The sequence below is a fragment of the Sus scrofa genome, chromosome 1 (genome assembly GCF_000003025.6).
Source record: "Sus scrofa isolate TJ Tabasco breed Duroc chromosome 1, Sscrofa11.1, whole genome shotgun sequence".
Classification (NCBI taxonomy): Eukaryota; Metazoa; Chordata; class Mammalia; order Artiodactyla; family Suidae; genus Sus; species Sus scrofa.
The window spans coordinates 267,204,956-267,220,651 of record NC_010443.5 but is presented as its reverse complement, the minus strand read 5'-3'; the positions used below and the strand labels follow the sequence as shown (position 1 = coordinate 267,220,651).

Genomic DNA, 15,696 nt, shown 5'->3' with positions numbered 1-15,696 from the left:
CTGAGGTCAGTGAAGAGGTCCCCGGAGGTCTCAGAGAAAGCCAGGTCCTGGAGAGCAGGGCTGGGAGGCCTGGGCGTGCTGGTGTCCACAGCAGGACTCCAGCTCTGGGGGGCGGGGCAGCAGGCTCAGGGCCAAGGCTAGCGTGGGTAAGCACCCCTCCCACCCCAAACCAAATAGGGCCCTACCGCCGAAGCAAGGCTCTGGGCCAAGGTATGAGTGAGACTCTGTCCCAGCTTCCCCTTAGGGCTGGGAGGGAGAAAGGAGTTAGCCCAGGCCAGTCAGAGGGCTGAGCAGGCAGAGGGAGGAAGGGCGTTCTACCTTGGTGGTAGAATGAATGAAGGAGGAAGGAATGCCAGAGGGAGGTGGACGCTCCCCAAACCCGTCACAGCAAGCAGGCCGAGGACAGGGTGGCTCCGGGAGAGGAGAAAGGCTACTAGAGGTCCCTTGGGGAGGGGCAGTTTGACCTGCATGAGCCCCAGATGCTGGAGGGCAGAGGCAGGAGGGTCTCCGTTCCCCAACCTCAGAGGCTACTCCAGACAGACGGAGGTCAGGCCCCACCTGAGCTGCTGGGGTCAGGACAGCCTGCTGGAAGAACCCCGTCACTGCCCGCCTCGCCCGCTTGCAGCCGGGGCCCACTGGCCATTGACCGCTCGTGCCTTGGCCTCCCTGGAAGACCCCGGGCCTCTTCCCTGCCGAGGAGCCCAGGCCATGGGGCAGACACTGCGAAGCCCGGGGCTGGCCCGGCCGGGCTGATATGAACCATCTGCGTTGTCTTAGGCCGCCCCTCTGCCCACTGTCCCTCTGAACTCGGCCGGTTCCCGCGGGCCGTTTGATGCCTCGCAGGGTCACAGACCCCCGCACACAAATCACCGCCGCGGGGCTGGGGGTGGGGCGGAGGCGCTGAAACCTAATCCGCAAAGTTTGCTCTGCTGCCGGCTCCCTCCTTCCCTCACTCGCTCGACCACCACCCCCCCTTTCCAAACAAGGCTTATTTTTCTTGCCAAAAAGACAAAGTTGGTATCAAGTGTTTGGAGGGAGAAAGTCTCTCCTCCACCCGCCCGACTGAGCCCTAGACTGACTGCCGAGGGGGCTCCGTGAGAGCACAGGCGGGAGGTGAGCTCTGGGCTCCCAAGTCCTCAGGTCCCCTTCCCTGCTTAGTAGCCACAGCCCCGACTGTTCCTGTTCCTGCCCTGTCCCCCTGGCTGTCCCCTGCCCAGATGGGGCTCCTTCCATGGGGCTCTCTGTCCCAGAGTGGCCAGAGATGGAAGCATCACTTCCTGCCCCCTCTCCCTCCCCATAAAACAGCCCTTGCCTGTCGCTTTTACGAGGTGACATCCTGCTCTCAGCCCGATCCTCCCCACACCCGGAGCCTGGGCTCGAGAGGGAGGAGACTGCGTGCAGTCAGGCGTCTTCAGAGCGCTCCTGGGGCGCTCAGGGGTCCCCAGGAGGCTGCCCCAGAGCACAACCTAAGAGCTTTAAAAGGAGGCCCAGAAGCCGGCTATATTAGAGACAAATTCCTACGAAGTCCCCCTCCAGCTCCTTGACTCTGGGGCTCTGAGTCTGAGATCCTAGAAGCCAGAGCAGGAGGTCTCTGGCTTGCTCCTCTGGAGGGGTGCAGAGCGGGGCCCTGGGGGCACACGGGTTTCACTTGCTGGGTGTTGGTTTTGCTTTTGGTTTTTTTCAGCCTGTGCGGCAACCCGGAGCCTTGCATGGTGGCTTCTCAGAGGCCCCGAGGCTTCCCACTGTGGCCAGAGGCTTACGCTGCCACTGCCCGGGGCTCAAGCCCGGGTGCTCAAGTCCCAGCCTGCGGCGCCTGCTGCGGAACTGGAGTTCTAGCTGTCGGAGCAGGCAGCCCGGACTCAGGCAGGGCGGCACGTCGAGGGCTCGTTCTGTGGACCTGGCTGGATCTGCACGGCCAGAGCACCACAGGAAAGATCTGCACACCGTGCAGGGGTGGCGGTGGTGGCAAGAATAAAGGCGCCACTGGCCCGGTGCAGAAGCAGGTTTCCGAGGGGGTCGAACAAAGGAATTCGCCTTCGAAGAAAGGGGCCGAGCGGGCAACCGGGAATGGTCAGCCCTGAGACTCGCAGAAGCACCAGCGTGGATACCTCAGTCCCGGGCATCTGACAAAATCTGCCCCTCGGAGGACCCCAGCCTGGCATCTCCATTCTGCCTCTTATTGCTTCTCAATGGGGATGGAGGGCATGCACTGCCCAAGGCCACTTTTCTTGGGAAAGGGGGACAGATGGGGTCTTTGCTCTCCATCAGCAGAGGCAAAAATTCCCACCAACCTGTATCCTTTGGTCCTGGGGCCCTTGCCCCCATTTCCCAGAAGCTGACAATTGAGGCTCCCACAAAGCAACCCCTTCCCCCTCCTTTGCTGCAACGCTCAGGAGACCCAAGAGCGCTGGGAGACACTAGGCACTGGGGGGCCACAGGGCTAGAGCCCCCCTCCTCCCTCCACCCTCGGAAGGGGTGGAGGGGACACGGTTGTAAGGTGCTCGGCTTCTTTTCTCTGCTTGACATGAATAAGGGGATTAGGACGGCAAGTTTCCGTCGTTCACTCCGTCGGACAAAGGGCCCCGCGGTTTGAGCGGCGCAGCCTCTGATTAAACGACAGAGCCCTGTCACTCAGCACCATCCTAGGTACTTGTGTTCCTGACATAATCTTATTAGAAGATAAAACCGGCGAAATCCTTTTCATAATGAAAAGTTACATTTAATGGCTGGACTCGCCCCCCACTCCCTCCCCAGATCTTGCTCACCTCCCCCCGTTGCTGTTGGATATGGCTCGCCTGTAATTGGCATTTAAAGCACCAAGTCCGGGAGAAAAACGGGGTTTAGGGTTTTTGTAATCCCCCTAAACTGTCTTTGTTCGAAATCTCCACAGATACAAGTCTGTTAAGAGTAAATATTTGTGGATTGATACAACCCCATTTCCCCCCTGCAAACTAAATCTGAAAAAAATCCGCCCTCCCGCCGCGCTGCGGGCCGGGGGCAGGAGGGAGGGGGCTGGGTCGGCCCCGGGGTCCGCGCCGGGAACTCGGGCGATCCCTCGCCGCCTCCACGAGCTGAGGGACTCTGCACACATCTCAGGCGGGAAAACGGTCTTAGACTCTTTTTTCAATTTTCTATTCCCTCGATAAACAAACCTCTCAATCTCGCTGCTTTGGGGCCTGCCCGAGGGGGTCGGCTGGAGGGCTTGGGGAGGGGCGAGGGCTTTGCTCGATTCCAAGGAAAACGCGAACTCCTTTCCGCCAGCCTTGCTCCCTTCCAGCGGGTTTAAAGTGGCTCCGAGGGGACTCTTGAGCCGCGGGAGGCCCCGCCCGGCAGGGCTCCCTGAGTGCAGCCCAGGAGAACGCCCGGAGCCACCAAGGGCCTCCGCAGCGCGAAGGAGCCCGAAGGCTGCCGCAGGGGCCCCGGGCTCCAGCCCAGCCCGTCCCGGGATCGGATTCCTTCATAAATCAGCGGCTGGGTGAAAGGGCTGCGCTTTAGAAAGGGCAGGACCGTGTGCGCGTATTAGAGCGCGCGGTTCCCAAATCCGGGCTAAACCCCTGGTGACACCGAAATTCATCAACCACCGCTGGCGCCCGAGGTTCGGCCAAGGAGCCCGGGAGCCGATGAGCCTGTGCACCCCAGCTGCCCCACTCGCGGGTAAGGGAGGATGAGGAGCAGGAACCCTCGGAAAGGTGGGCCTGGAGGAGAACATGAGTGGAAACGCTGAGAGCCGCCCTACCAGGGGCGCCTGGGGGCGGGGGGCAGGGAGGGCAGCAAAGGAGGCTCACCGCGGAGAGAGGCAGTTATTCTAACCTTTTCCCATCTCTAGAAAGGGCTGGCCTTACTGGGGGCATTCTGGAGGGAGAAGGCAGTGACCCACCCAACTCTACCCCTTCCAACCTCCGGCCGTGCCACCCCCACCTCCCGCCCTCTGGGCTGGGCACTCTCGGGAGCACCAGTGTCCAGACCTGGAATCTGGAGCTTTCAGAAGGTCAAGTGTGAGGGCCTGGGGGTCCCATCGGCTTTGGGAGTTAGACCTGCTTGGGAAAGAATCTGCTCCAGAGTAACTGGACCTGGGGAAAAGTTACTTAACTCCCTCAGTCTGGGTTTTCTCACCTGTATCGGGAGCAAAAAAGGTCAGTGCACATCCAAGCCACTCAAGAAATGCCAACTCCTCTCCTTCTAGATGCACTGCTCTGGCCTGCCTTCGGGGGCTAGTAAGTCTCTGCTCCTGCCACTTCACATCCACACTGGCCACGCTCAAGAGTTTGTTGGGAAAAATTGGGGACACACGTGCCACAGTAGTAATGGGGGTCCATCCACAGGCTGCTGACTGCCTGCCTCCAAGGACCAGTTTCTGACAGCCAGAGCTGCCCTATCCCTTTAGCAAGAAAGAAACTCTGAGCACCAGTCCACACCCAGGTGGAGAGCAAGAAGGTGGGCAAGGCCCCTCCAGGAGGCATGTTTAGGAGGCTACACTGTCTGGGCCTCCCACGCAGGGCAGACAATGCATTCCTGCCAGGCAGGGAGCCTCCAGCTTACTTCCCAGGCAGGAAGGAAGGAAACGTAGGTTGACTGAGTGCCGAATGTGGCCTGGCACCTTTGAGTTTGTTTGGCTTTCCTCAAAGCAACCCTGTGAGATTGGAATTAGCAGCCCCATTTCTCAGAGAAAGCAACTGAGGCTCAAGAAGAGCCATCAGCTTTCCTAAATGCACTTGACCTGTGGCACTGGGGAGCTGGAGACGTTCTCCATCCTGGATCTGAAACTGCAGGCTACTCTTTGCTTTGAGAAAAGGTGCCCCGCTCAGAGGGCTCTCCTTTTGAATGAAGGAGGTGGCCCCGGACCTCTCCACCTCCACAGGCTTGGGCCACTCCAGGCCTGGGCCAGGGCCCACACCCGCGCAGCCCAGTAACTATGGCAATTCAGGAGTCACATGACAACAGTCACTGAGTCCCGGAGGAAAGAAAGAGAGAGGCAGGAGTGGGGGGAACAGCAGTCACACCCAGCTCAGACCCCAGTGCTGCTCCTCCCCTCTCACCGTCCTTGCTGCTGCAGGGCCAGCAGAGGCATCCCGTGATCCAGCACGCTCGCCATCTTCCTCACCTAGCCGAGTGCTCGGTGGTCTCCTCCCTCCTGCCTGGCCCGGGTGGGCACCTCTGATGCTCTAGGCAGCCTTTAGAGCCCTCCCTGGCTCGCAACCACCTCACAGTTCCTGAGGAAACCTTCTATAACACGGCCAGCCAGGAGGCAAACATCGTTGTTTCTTCTGGAACCAGATTCCAGGCACCGGGAGTTTCCCCCACCCCAGTTCACCAAGCGCCAGGCCAGCCAGGTGCTCTGCCATCGGCAGGCATACTTGGTCTGGGCCTGATGCCTCTCACTTGAGACAAGGCCCCCTCCCCCCACAATGTGCTCACACAGACCCCGAAAGTGCCCCCACCTCCCTTCAGGGCCCCAGGGTCCACCAGGCAGGTCCAGCGCTGCCAGTCAAGGCGCTGAAGAGAAATGGATACAACAGTGCCCCGGGAGAAACAAAGGAAGGGCCAGTGAGGAAATTTATTTGTATTGATCAGACGAAGCAAAGGTAAAGGGCAGCGAGGAAGTGCTGTCAGCCAGGCCTGAAACCCAAGAAAGTTGCCATTCAGAGCCCAGTGGCCACTTAGACCCCCTCCACCCCGACGCCACAGTAGTTAAAGCAAACACAGGCCCTTCACTGCCCTGTCAGTTACACCTTCCCCCCAAAATTACACAAACTTTGAAAGATTTTTCTGAGAGAAGATGGATGCTTCAGGAGACTTGAGGTCAAGGCTAGGCTGTTTAAAGTATATTATTAACAAATAAACATTTACGGCAAAAAAAAAGAGAGAAAAGGAGAAAAACCCTATAGGCCACCGGGGAGCCAAATCATGTTGCTTTTGGCTTCAAATGACAGGAGACATTTATGACATGAATGGAGAACACCAGCCGGTCGATGAAATGGCAAACGTCTGCCACTTGGCTTCCTCTGCCTTCGTGAATCAACTTTTTCAAATATGGTTTTCCCCCTGGCCCTCCCCTCACCACCGCTGCCTCCCCACTTCTGACTGCAGTGGCAATAAATATATATAATTTTGGTTTTGCTCTCTGCTGCCATCAGCACAGAGTCTGGGGCTGGCGAGGGCTGGGTCAACCAGAGAGCCAAGGGCCTTGGGTCCTCCTGCACCCCCAGCTCACACGGGCCTTGGATGAGGGGACCATCCCTCTCTTCCTCCCTCCCCTAGAGCTGAGGCCTGACTGTGGTGTCCAACAAATTACAAGTTATAACTCATGTCATTGAGCATATCCTCCATTCCTCCGCCTAACTAATGCCAAAACAGCACAGGGTGGTTGTATGCGTGTGTGTGTGTGTGTGTGTGTGTGTGTGTTTTCTGTTTAAAAAATCTCACAGCTGCTGGGTAGAGGAAGTTCTCTGGGGAAGCACTGCCAGCTCTTCATGGACCAAGACACCTCCCCAGACTGCAGGATCCTTCCGACTGCCTGCGCTGGTGCTTCTCACCTTTTGAACCTCATCTTCTGAGAAACATACAGCTCTCTGGAGCTCTCCCTCATACACCCCCTCTTCTGGATCTCCCCTCCAGCCTTGGAGATGTTGGTTGAGCTTATTTTCTGCCATTTGAATCACAAAAGCAATGAACATGAGCAGTTTTCCAAATATTAAATTATATTATTGAGCATGCTTTTCCAAGCTATCCGCAGACCTGGGAAATTCCGATTGTCCCCCAGTGGAAAGATCTTTGCCTCAGCCCAGCTGCCACCCCTCATGAAGAAATAGGCCAGCACACCAGGCCCACCCTGCTGCCTGCCTTTCCTGATAATGCACAGTTGGCATCTTTCACCCACATAATCAGAAGCTTTTCTGCCTCTCTGGAGGTGCAGGAGACGATACTGGATCTCATGGAGTATGGAACATTTAGTGAAGGCCCCCCAAATCCAAACCCTCACAACCACGCTGAGAAATTATATCACCCCCCCCAACTCTGCTCACAGAGAACCTGGGGCTCAGAGATGAGCAGCCACTTGGCTAAGACCACACAGCTGCTGAGTCCAGGGGCTGGGAGGTGAACCCAGGTCTGTCTCTTAGTGTCTCACTCAGGCAAAGAGGATGTTTTCCCAGGGGTGCCTCTTACCTTCCTGCATAGAAGGCTTAAGGCAACCCCAGCTTGCCAGCTGCCTCTCTCTTTGGCATGGAACCCATGGGCAGTTGGGTGTGTGGCCTTGGAGACAAGGCATTCCTTGCCATGCTGATGGCGACAAAGTAATAACAATAATTTCCAGAGAATTAAGAACATGCCAGGCAAGATATACCAGGTCCACTGGGGCATGCTGATTAGATTCCTTCTAAGATACTTCACCCCACGTAGGTATGTCCCCCATTTTATAGAAGAGGCTCAGGTGGGTGTCAGGGGCCTGTGGTCCTAAGCCTGACTCCACTGGACAGATGGGAGGGAGCTGAGGGGCGCAGATCACATACCCCAGAGGAGAGCCTCACAGCCCGCTTCCCCCACTGGAGAAAAACCCAGCAAACAAATTAGGCTACACCAGCCCAGAGCCTGGGGAATAGAGGGTGAGCCAGGAGTCAGCTGTGAATAATGCCTTCCTTCAGCAGCGGAGGACTTCGGCCTCAGGAAGGCCTTGGCTTACCCTTCCGCCTGCAGCCACGGGAGGGAGGTTTAAATGCAGAGGCCGCCTCCCAGGGGCCAGAGGGTCCCCAGACTTGGGCTGGCAGAGGGAGCCCTTCAGCCCTCAGACCTCCAGGGAGAGCACTACGGAGTCCTTCTGACCAGGAGCGCTGGCCCTTCCTCCCAAGGAAATCCATTTCCAGGACAGGGCCTCTACCCCAGGCTGTGGGCAGGGGTGTCTGCAGCTCTGAATTAGTCTGATGGAGGCCATGCCAGCTGGGGTTCCCATTGCTGGAGGGGCTGCTGCTAGAAGCTGGCACCCTGCAGTAGGACCTAAGGGAGACCCCGTGAGCTGGGAGCAGCAGCCCCCAGAAGGCTGAGGCCTGACTTTGCTCTCCCCCTGCGCCACACCCGCGTTCTGAGGAGAGGTGAGCTTCCCAGGAAGGCCTTTCCCGGTGTAAACACTTCCCAGGAAAGGAATGTGCTGGGAAGAGCAGCGCTGAGCCACTGGAGCCGAAGCCAGCTGGGGTAAATTTAGGGGAAACAAAAAAAAATCACCCCGGGACTCACACGGCTTTTTGCGAAACTCGGTCAAAGCCTCGCTGCCCCACTCCTGCGGCAGTGGGCGCATCCTACCTGGGCAGGCCAGGCCAAGGGCACCGCGCGGGCTCTGCGGCGGCCGAGAGGCGAGGCGGCCCGGGCAGGCCCGGGGGCGGGAGGGCGCCGCCAGCCGGGGTCGCCGAGGTGGGCGCGCGGCCCGGGCAGGCGCCCCGCGTCTCCGGCGCACGCAGGCTCCCGCTCGCACCCCGACGAGGCGCGGGTCGCCAGACCTGGGAAGCCGGCTTCCAAGCCATTAGGCTCCATTTTGTGACAGATTTTTGGACGCTTCCCACCGACCCTCCCCCCTTCCGGAGCCTCCTCCCGGAATCCGCCACCTCCTCGGATAGAAAGACAGAAACCCTTTCCAGACGGGCGACAGACGGCAAGAAAGGAGTTACATAACTCTGTGTGGCTAAGCGGCGAGCGAAAAAAACGAGGAGGGGGTTATGTGGTCTTCCCCCACCCCTCCCGTGGGTCCTCCGGCGGAGGAAGGAGAGCAGGGTGTGTGATGCTGGGTTTGGAGGCCGCGTTTCCTCCCGGTTTCTAACCGGGTTTTCGGGCCCAGAAGGAGCTCAGGCTGCCGAGGGGCCAGAACCGCGGGCGCAGGAGAACGAGCCGATGGTCCCCCTCCCCCACCCGCTGAAGGAGCCCCCCCCCCAAAAAAAAACAAGGACTGGGAAAAAGGAGCCTTCCGAATTTTGCGTGAAAATGCCCACATGCGTGGCCCGCGCTCCTATGCAGTCCAGGACTCGCGGGTGGGTTTTATCAAATGCTATTAAAGGCGCCCGAACGTCAATTAATCACCCCTGTGGTGCGTAAAATAACGTTGTGCTCTGGGCGGCCTAGATCTTTAAACCAAATCGAAAGGAGGAAGAGACGCTTAATAAAAATAGCAATCTCTTTCCAAGGACCGAGCCCAGCAGCTCCTCGCGAGGACGAAGAAACATTTTTCAAAAGTTATTGGTGGGGGGGTTGTTAATTTCCCAATACCGCTGACGCACAGACTCCGCAAAATCGAGAAGGCACGTTTCTGCGCCCACTTGCCTGGATTCTTTTCTGAAAGGCATTTGCGCACAGATGCAATAAATATGCATCTGCAACCCTCAAAGAAAAAATACATCGTGAAATACATTTTTATTGTGCAAAGAACATCGCTTCCCAGTGAGCCCCTGCCTGCCTTTTGCACTGGCTCTCTGGGAGAAAAGTTGATGCCAGATTCATGAGGTATTTGTCCCCAGGTCTGTCTTGATAACAACTCCTCTTCAGCCGTTTTAACCGGTCCACCTAATGCAGATACCTACTTGGTGTTACATGAAGAAAGACGGGTGTGGGAGGAGGAGGGCATTGTGAGCGGTGTGAATAATGGGTGTCTGCCATCCGCACGACCTAGACTCCGGGGAGATTCGCCCTGACCCAAAATTCACTTGAAAACATACCCTAACTGCACGGAGGGAGAAAGCTCTTTGGAGCCTTTTTTCTTTTTTAAACAAATATACTCTCGGCAAAGCAATAGCTGATGTTCAGTTGTTTTGGAAAATGAGGGAGTTGGCCGTTCAGTTCTAAGGGATCATCCAGTTCCAATTTTGTGACTTTATACTTTTGTGCTCTGAAGAACCATCCTCTCCTTGTTTTAAAGAAAAGCTCTATAGATGACTGGGCATGGGGATGAGAGAATAGGTACGTATGCACAAGAGACTGGAAAGAATATTTACAATATGGAAACAAAATTTTCCCCCAAAGAAACCTGCACAAATAATTCAGAGGCCCATTTCCAGTTTTCTGGGCCTCCAGCGCCCACATGTTAAGTCATTCGGGCTGAGCTGAAAGGTAGTGGCACTGCCAGAGCCGAGCTCCCGGTCTGGGAGGCAGAGCAAGGTGAGCGGTGCAGGACAGCAGGGTATGGACTGGAGGCCCGTGAACCCTGCTGAGAAGCCAGTCCAGGGGCCAGACCAAAGCCTTCTGCCCCATCTACCCTAAACTTCCTCCTCATTTTACTTATGCTGCTCTATGCCTGCCTGTGGCTGAGCTGACTGGTGGCCTCACTTTCTCCTGGAACTGGAATCGAATCAGTCCAGGGCGTAGCACAAACTGGATCAATGGCAGTGTGCCTAATCTGGGATGCGCCAAACAGAGGGGGAGGCCTCTGGGACCCCAGAAGAGACTGAACAGGGTTCCAATTGCTGCCTGCAGAGCCCCCCAGCTGGCAGGAGGAGCTAGGCACAAAAAGGAGCTCCTGCTGCGCCCCCCGACCAGGGAAGCAGAAGTCAGAGAAGGTGCTAGCATAGGGCTCATCCAGAGCTTTTCCCAGTAGAACCCGATGCCCTCTCAAGTGCTCTGCCCTTCAGTGCCACCAATTTTCCGCTCTCAGCCTTGCAGCTGGAGAGGCAGGGCAGGGGCACCCCCGGCTGCTCCCCTTCCCATCAGGGCCTGGATTTAGGGACAGTTCCTGGGCAGAGCAGGTAGGCTTCATTCACTACTAAGCACTGGCAGCCTAGCCTGTTCCCAGAGGCTTAGGCACACACAGCCCCCTCTGAGCCCTGAACCACCTGAGAAGCCTACCCACCCTGCAGCCCCATGTGAAATGGTTTTCCAGGCTTCACCAGGAAGTTCTCACAGACACCCACTTGTCTCCGAACTGCTGCTCTAGGGATCCCCATACCCCTCTTTCTGCTGGGCTTCTCTCTGCCTCCCTCTTCATCATATTGCCAGACACAAAACCCAGAGGATCAAAAGAAAAAAATTCGGAATCTACGCTTATCTGCCCAGAGCCCCCTGCCAGACACACCGAGTCGCAGCTAAAACAAAAGTCAGCAGGTAGGGCTCGGCCCACAGTCCCTGACCTCAGCCCTGAGGCTTAGGCGGCACCAAAGCAGAGCAGGCCATCCCTGCCCAACATGTACACATGGCAAGAAAGAAAGCTGCTGGGGAAGGCTGACTTGGTCAGTTTCTCACCCCATGGGAAGCCCGGATTGTGGTTTGCCACCTCTTAAGGTCCTCTTCCTAGACAGCTTCCAGCCAACAATAATTCTAAGTGCAAAATTCCCGCATGGAACGGTTTGGGGAGGATGCATAGCCTTTTCTCTCCATCAGGGACTGAAAGTGCAGCAGCCAGTGAGCCTAGAGGGAAGGGGGCAGCCCCCACTGCTCCAGCAGTTCACCCCCACCCCCAGCACTCCACCTCCTTTCTTCAGGAATCCCAAACAGCCACAGACCCTGCCTTTGGGCCAGGGAAGCACACTGCCAGGGCCCCGCTCCCTAAAGCACTGCTTTCGTTTGAAAATCAATTCCTGCAGGCCTCCGTGGAGCCAGGCCTTGTCCCACGACCGCAGCATCTTATTCTCAGTCGGACCTGGGCCTTGTCCCTCAACCCAACTAAGCTGCCCAGCGCAGGTTTCCCGGACAAAGGATGGCAACTAGAGGCTGCCCGAGGCTCCCAGCCACCCTACCAGGGTTGGCGGGGCTGAGATGGTTCTGCCCTGCCGGGAGGTCGGAAACCACGGAGTTCTCAGAGCTGAGGGGCCCAGCGGCGCGCGACGCTGGCGGCAGGGCTGACACGGGCCGGACCTGGCAGGGGGGCGGCCGGGCTCGAGTGCCGGCGGCGGCGGGGAAGGAGTGGGACGAGAGGCGCTTACTGTTGGTAGTCTTGTTTGCAGTACAGTTTCCGATCCCGGAAGTAGCAGCTGGTGGTGAGGGCTTGCTGACACGCCGCGCACTGCAAGCACTCCTCGTGCCAGGACGACTCGTTGACTCGCATCAGGAAGCGGTCGGAGATGGGCCGCTGGCAGCCCTCGCAGACGGCGGGATGCGGGCAGTCGGAGCCTGCAGCGCACAGGGCGAGAGCCCGGCCGTCAGCGCCTACCAGCCTGGCTCAGCGTCCGGATCGCGCGGTGCCGCAGTCCCGGCCCCAAAGGCGAGGGCAGCCGGGGAGCGCCGCCCGCCGCCTGCGCTTCCCCGGCCGCCGCACCGGGGGCCGGACAGCCTTGCTGGTTCGTCCCAGTCGGCGGACTCCGGCGCGGAGAGGCCGCGGGCTTCGAGCCTTGGCTCGGCGCTGCGCTCTCCCCTTCTCCGGAGATCCAGCGCTTGGTGTTAACACACAGGAGAACCGCGCGGCGCAGCCGGCTGGGACCGGGACAGGCGAGGTGAGGCTGGGGCGCTGGCTGACACGCCCCACCGTGGCGTTCGTTGTCTTCTGTCCCCCATCTCCCCAAAATGTGTGCTCTGGGTGACCCAGAGCACAGCTTCCTTTTCGAGATTCCCCCTCCCTAAGTGACCTGGCATCACTCCCGAGCTTGCCAAGGTGACTACTTGGGTCCTCCATCACCCCTGCCACCCACCTCCTACCTCTTGCCCGAAGTGGCAGCTCTAGAACCGAGGACCGGTGAGGATGGGGGGTGGCAGCTGGAGCTGCCCTGTCCTCCCTATTCCTAGGTGATGTCCCTGCGTACTTCTGTCCCCTCAGGATGCCTTCCTAGGCGAGCGTGCTACCCCTCTGGTGATCACTCCAAGAGTCTTGTCGCCCACGCCCCCATGTTCTGCAAACCAGTCCCTTTATCGGTTGGCCTGGACGCTTGTGTCCACCTCTGGACGAGGCCCCTGTCCCCTGCCCGTGACCACTCGGGCGTTCCGACCCCGCACTCACCCAGCAGCACCCCCAGAGTAGCGGGCCCGGGGCGCAGGGCGTGCTCCTCCATCTTGATGCCGTCCAACATCTTAGCGCAGTCCGTCTGCCCGCGGGGGAAGCACCTCTCCAGCGATTCGGGACCTGTTGCTATATCCATGGGACGCGGGGCGCGCTGCGGGCCCCGCCAGCCAGGGTGCTCGCCCTCCCGCCCGCCTGCCCGCTTGCCGCCGCGGCCCCGGAGCCGGGGAGGCGCGGCCCCCGCGGGGTCGGGGCTGCGGCTGGGGCCGCGGGCTGCCCCCGGCGAGCGCGGAGTGGCGACGCGCTGGCCCCGGGCCCCGGCGTCGTGCGGGCGGGCCGGGGCGGCTGCGAGTCCGCGCCGCGCTGTCGCGGGCACTCGTAGCCACGCGCGCCGGCTCCTCTGTCACCTGCTTGTCAGCCCCGGAGCCGGGCTACGGCGGCGGCGGCAGACGGAGCCGCGGGGAGGAGACGGCGGCGGCGGTGGCTGTGGCGGCGGCGGCGGCGGCGGCGGCGGGCGGGGGAGGGGCGGGGGTGCAGGGGCGGCCCCGCGGGCTGAGGGGGCGCGGGAGGCACAGCGGGGTCCCGGGCGGGGCGCAGCGGGCCGCGGGGCTCCAGGCGCGCACCCCGCACTACTCCAGTGCCATGGTGCGCCCGAGGAGCCGCTCGGTTTAGAGCTGGGGCTGACGGCGGAGGGATACTCCGGCCGGGAGCCGCCTCACCCCTCCTCAAACTTCCTGACATTTGAACTCATTGGTGCGCCTCGTATCCCTGCGCCGGGATGAGCCGGCGGCTCCACGTCAAATAGTGCCGTCGCTGCCCCCCCACCCCGCGGGAGGGCTCCCCGCGCCCCGGGCTTGCGCCCCGCGACGCGTCTGGCCCCGAACGCGGGCCTGGGCGCCCCGGCCAGGCCGAGCGCCCCCCTGGCCCCTCGCAGAAGTTTGGGTCGCCTTCGAAACAAATCCTTCTGCCCCACCCCCTTGAAAAATTGATTTGGGAGTTGGGGAATGAAGGCTTTCTTTTTTTCTTTCTTGCCTTCTTTATTATTAATATTTTGCAAAGCTTCAGCGCTAAGAGGAGTGGCCCCGAGCGAGGGAGGCCAGACTGCGCGGACGGCGGGAAGCGCAGCGGCTCCACCAGGGGACGGCGCCGGCCGAGAGTGGCCGCCCGGGGACCCCGACTGTCGGCCGAGGTAGGTCGCACCGGGCGGAGTTGGCGTCCCCCGGGTGGCGGCGCCTTCCCGGAGCCGTTTTGGTCCGTGGAGAGGGCTGGTTGCTGGGACTGGGGGACGGGGACGGGGACGGGCGAGAGGGGAGGGCTACTGGCCCAGGACTTGCCAAAGGGGACTTTTACTCGGGGAGAGGGCGATTGAGACCCACATTTGGGGTGGGGGTCTGGGAAAGCTTCAGGAATGACCGAGATGGGGCGGAGGTGTGAACGAAGATCCCGGAGGGGTCCCGGGATTGTGGATGGGCAGGCGAGAAAGGTGAGGCCTGGGTTCGGGCGAGGTGGGGTTTGAGAGGAGGATTAGGTGTGAGAAAAGATCCCGGGAAGGGGTAGAGGCAATGGACGAGAACCTGGCCTCACAGAATTGGGAGTGAGAGGCATGGGTAGCGGGTAGTGGTCCCAGGTCGAGGACTGAAGCCCGGGACGTCATGTGTTCCGCTGCTCAAAGGAAATCGAATTGACCGCTGGGATAGACGACCTTTGGTGGCAGAGGGACCCGGCTAGCAGTCGGTAGGCCGCGCTTGGCAGGGACAGGTCCCCGGCCAGCCTGGGCAAAGTGGGCCTCGGCACTGGGGAACGAAGGGCTGGCGAGACCGAGAGGCCGATTCGGGTGCCCGCCAGGCCTGGCACCCATCGGGCCCGTCACCCGCGCTCCGTGCGCAGGCCGCTGGGTCGCGCTGCAGTGAATGGCGCCCAAGCAGGCTGTGTCTTCGGCCTCCGGGGTCCCAGTGGAGGCGCGGCTCCCCCGGGAGGGGGTTGGGCAATGTGGCCCCGGGGCAGGCGCAGGTTGACCCCCGCAAGCCGCTGTGGGGAGGCCCCGGCCCCTCCCGGAGCGGAGCACCCGCGCGGAGCGGGGCGGGGGCGGAGGGCAAGGGAGGCGGGTCCCCTGACCCCGCTGGAGGCGAGAGGGCGGATCGGATTTGGAGCCTGCGGGAGGCTTGGTCAGAAGTGGCCCCCTGTATCGCGGGGCCCCGCGGAGGGGCCCGGCTTTGTGGAGGATTAGAGGCTCCCGCCCCACCCCAATACCTGCGTGTGTGTCGGTGGGTATCTGTGTGTGTCTGTGCGTGTCGATGCTCCCGCCTCTGAGGCTCTTGTGTGTCTGTACGCCCGTGTCTCTGTGCATATCCAGTTTTTCTGCGTCCCTGAGACTTTCTGGGCTGAGTGTGTGAATCTGTGTCTGATTCCCCTGAATCCGTGTGTGTGTGTGGGTGGGTGCAAATCTGCTGGGCCTTCCATCCCTCCGTATCTTCCGTGTTTTTGTAGGTCTTTGTATGTGTCCCTATGTCTGTCACTCTATACGGGTGCCGAGGTTCTTTGTATGTCTCTCCTCCTGCGTGAAATGTCTGGGATCCTTTTCTGTTTATGTATCTTCGTGTCACTTTTGTGTGTCTATATGTACCTTTGAGTTTCCGGATGATTCTGTGTGCTTGGATGCCTCAGAGTTGTGTGTGTATGTGTATGTGTGTTCATCTCTACGTATTTCTTGGCGTCTTTGTGTGTCTGTATCCAGGACGGTGGATAAGTGGAAATTTCTCACACATGCCCTTGGTCCCCGATCCTTGCGCCGCCTGGAAACC

The 15,696-nt window shown here is 59.9% G+C and overlaps 1 protein-coding gene across 2 annotated transcripts in view; it reads right to left on the bottom strand.

The window, feature by feature from the left end:
• LMX1B (LIM homeobox transcription factor 1 beta) overlaps positions 1-13,379 on the bottom strand; it is an 83,590-nt gene extending 70,211 nt beyond the window's left edge. Inside the window, exons 1-2 of one of the 2 annotated variants that reach the window (XM_021101982.1) lie at positions 12,896-13,379; positions 11,889-12,075 (exon numbers count right to left, since the gene is read on the bottom strand). In XM_021101982.1, coding sequence (XP_020957641.1) covers positions 11,889-12,075; positions 12,896-13,034 — 326 coding nt within the window. In that variant the 5' untranslated portion in view covers positions 13,035-13,379. 2 annotated transcript variants of the gene reach the window in all.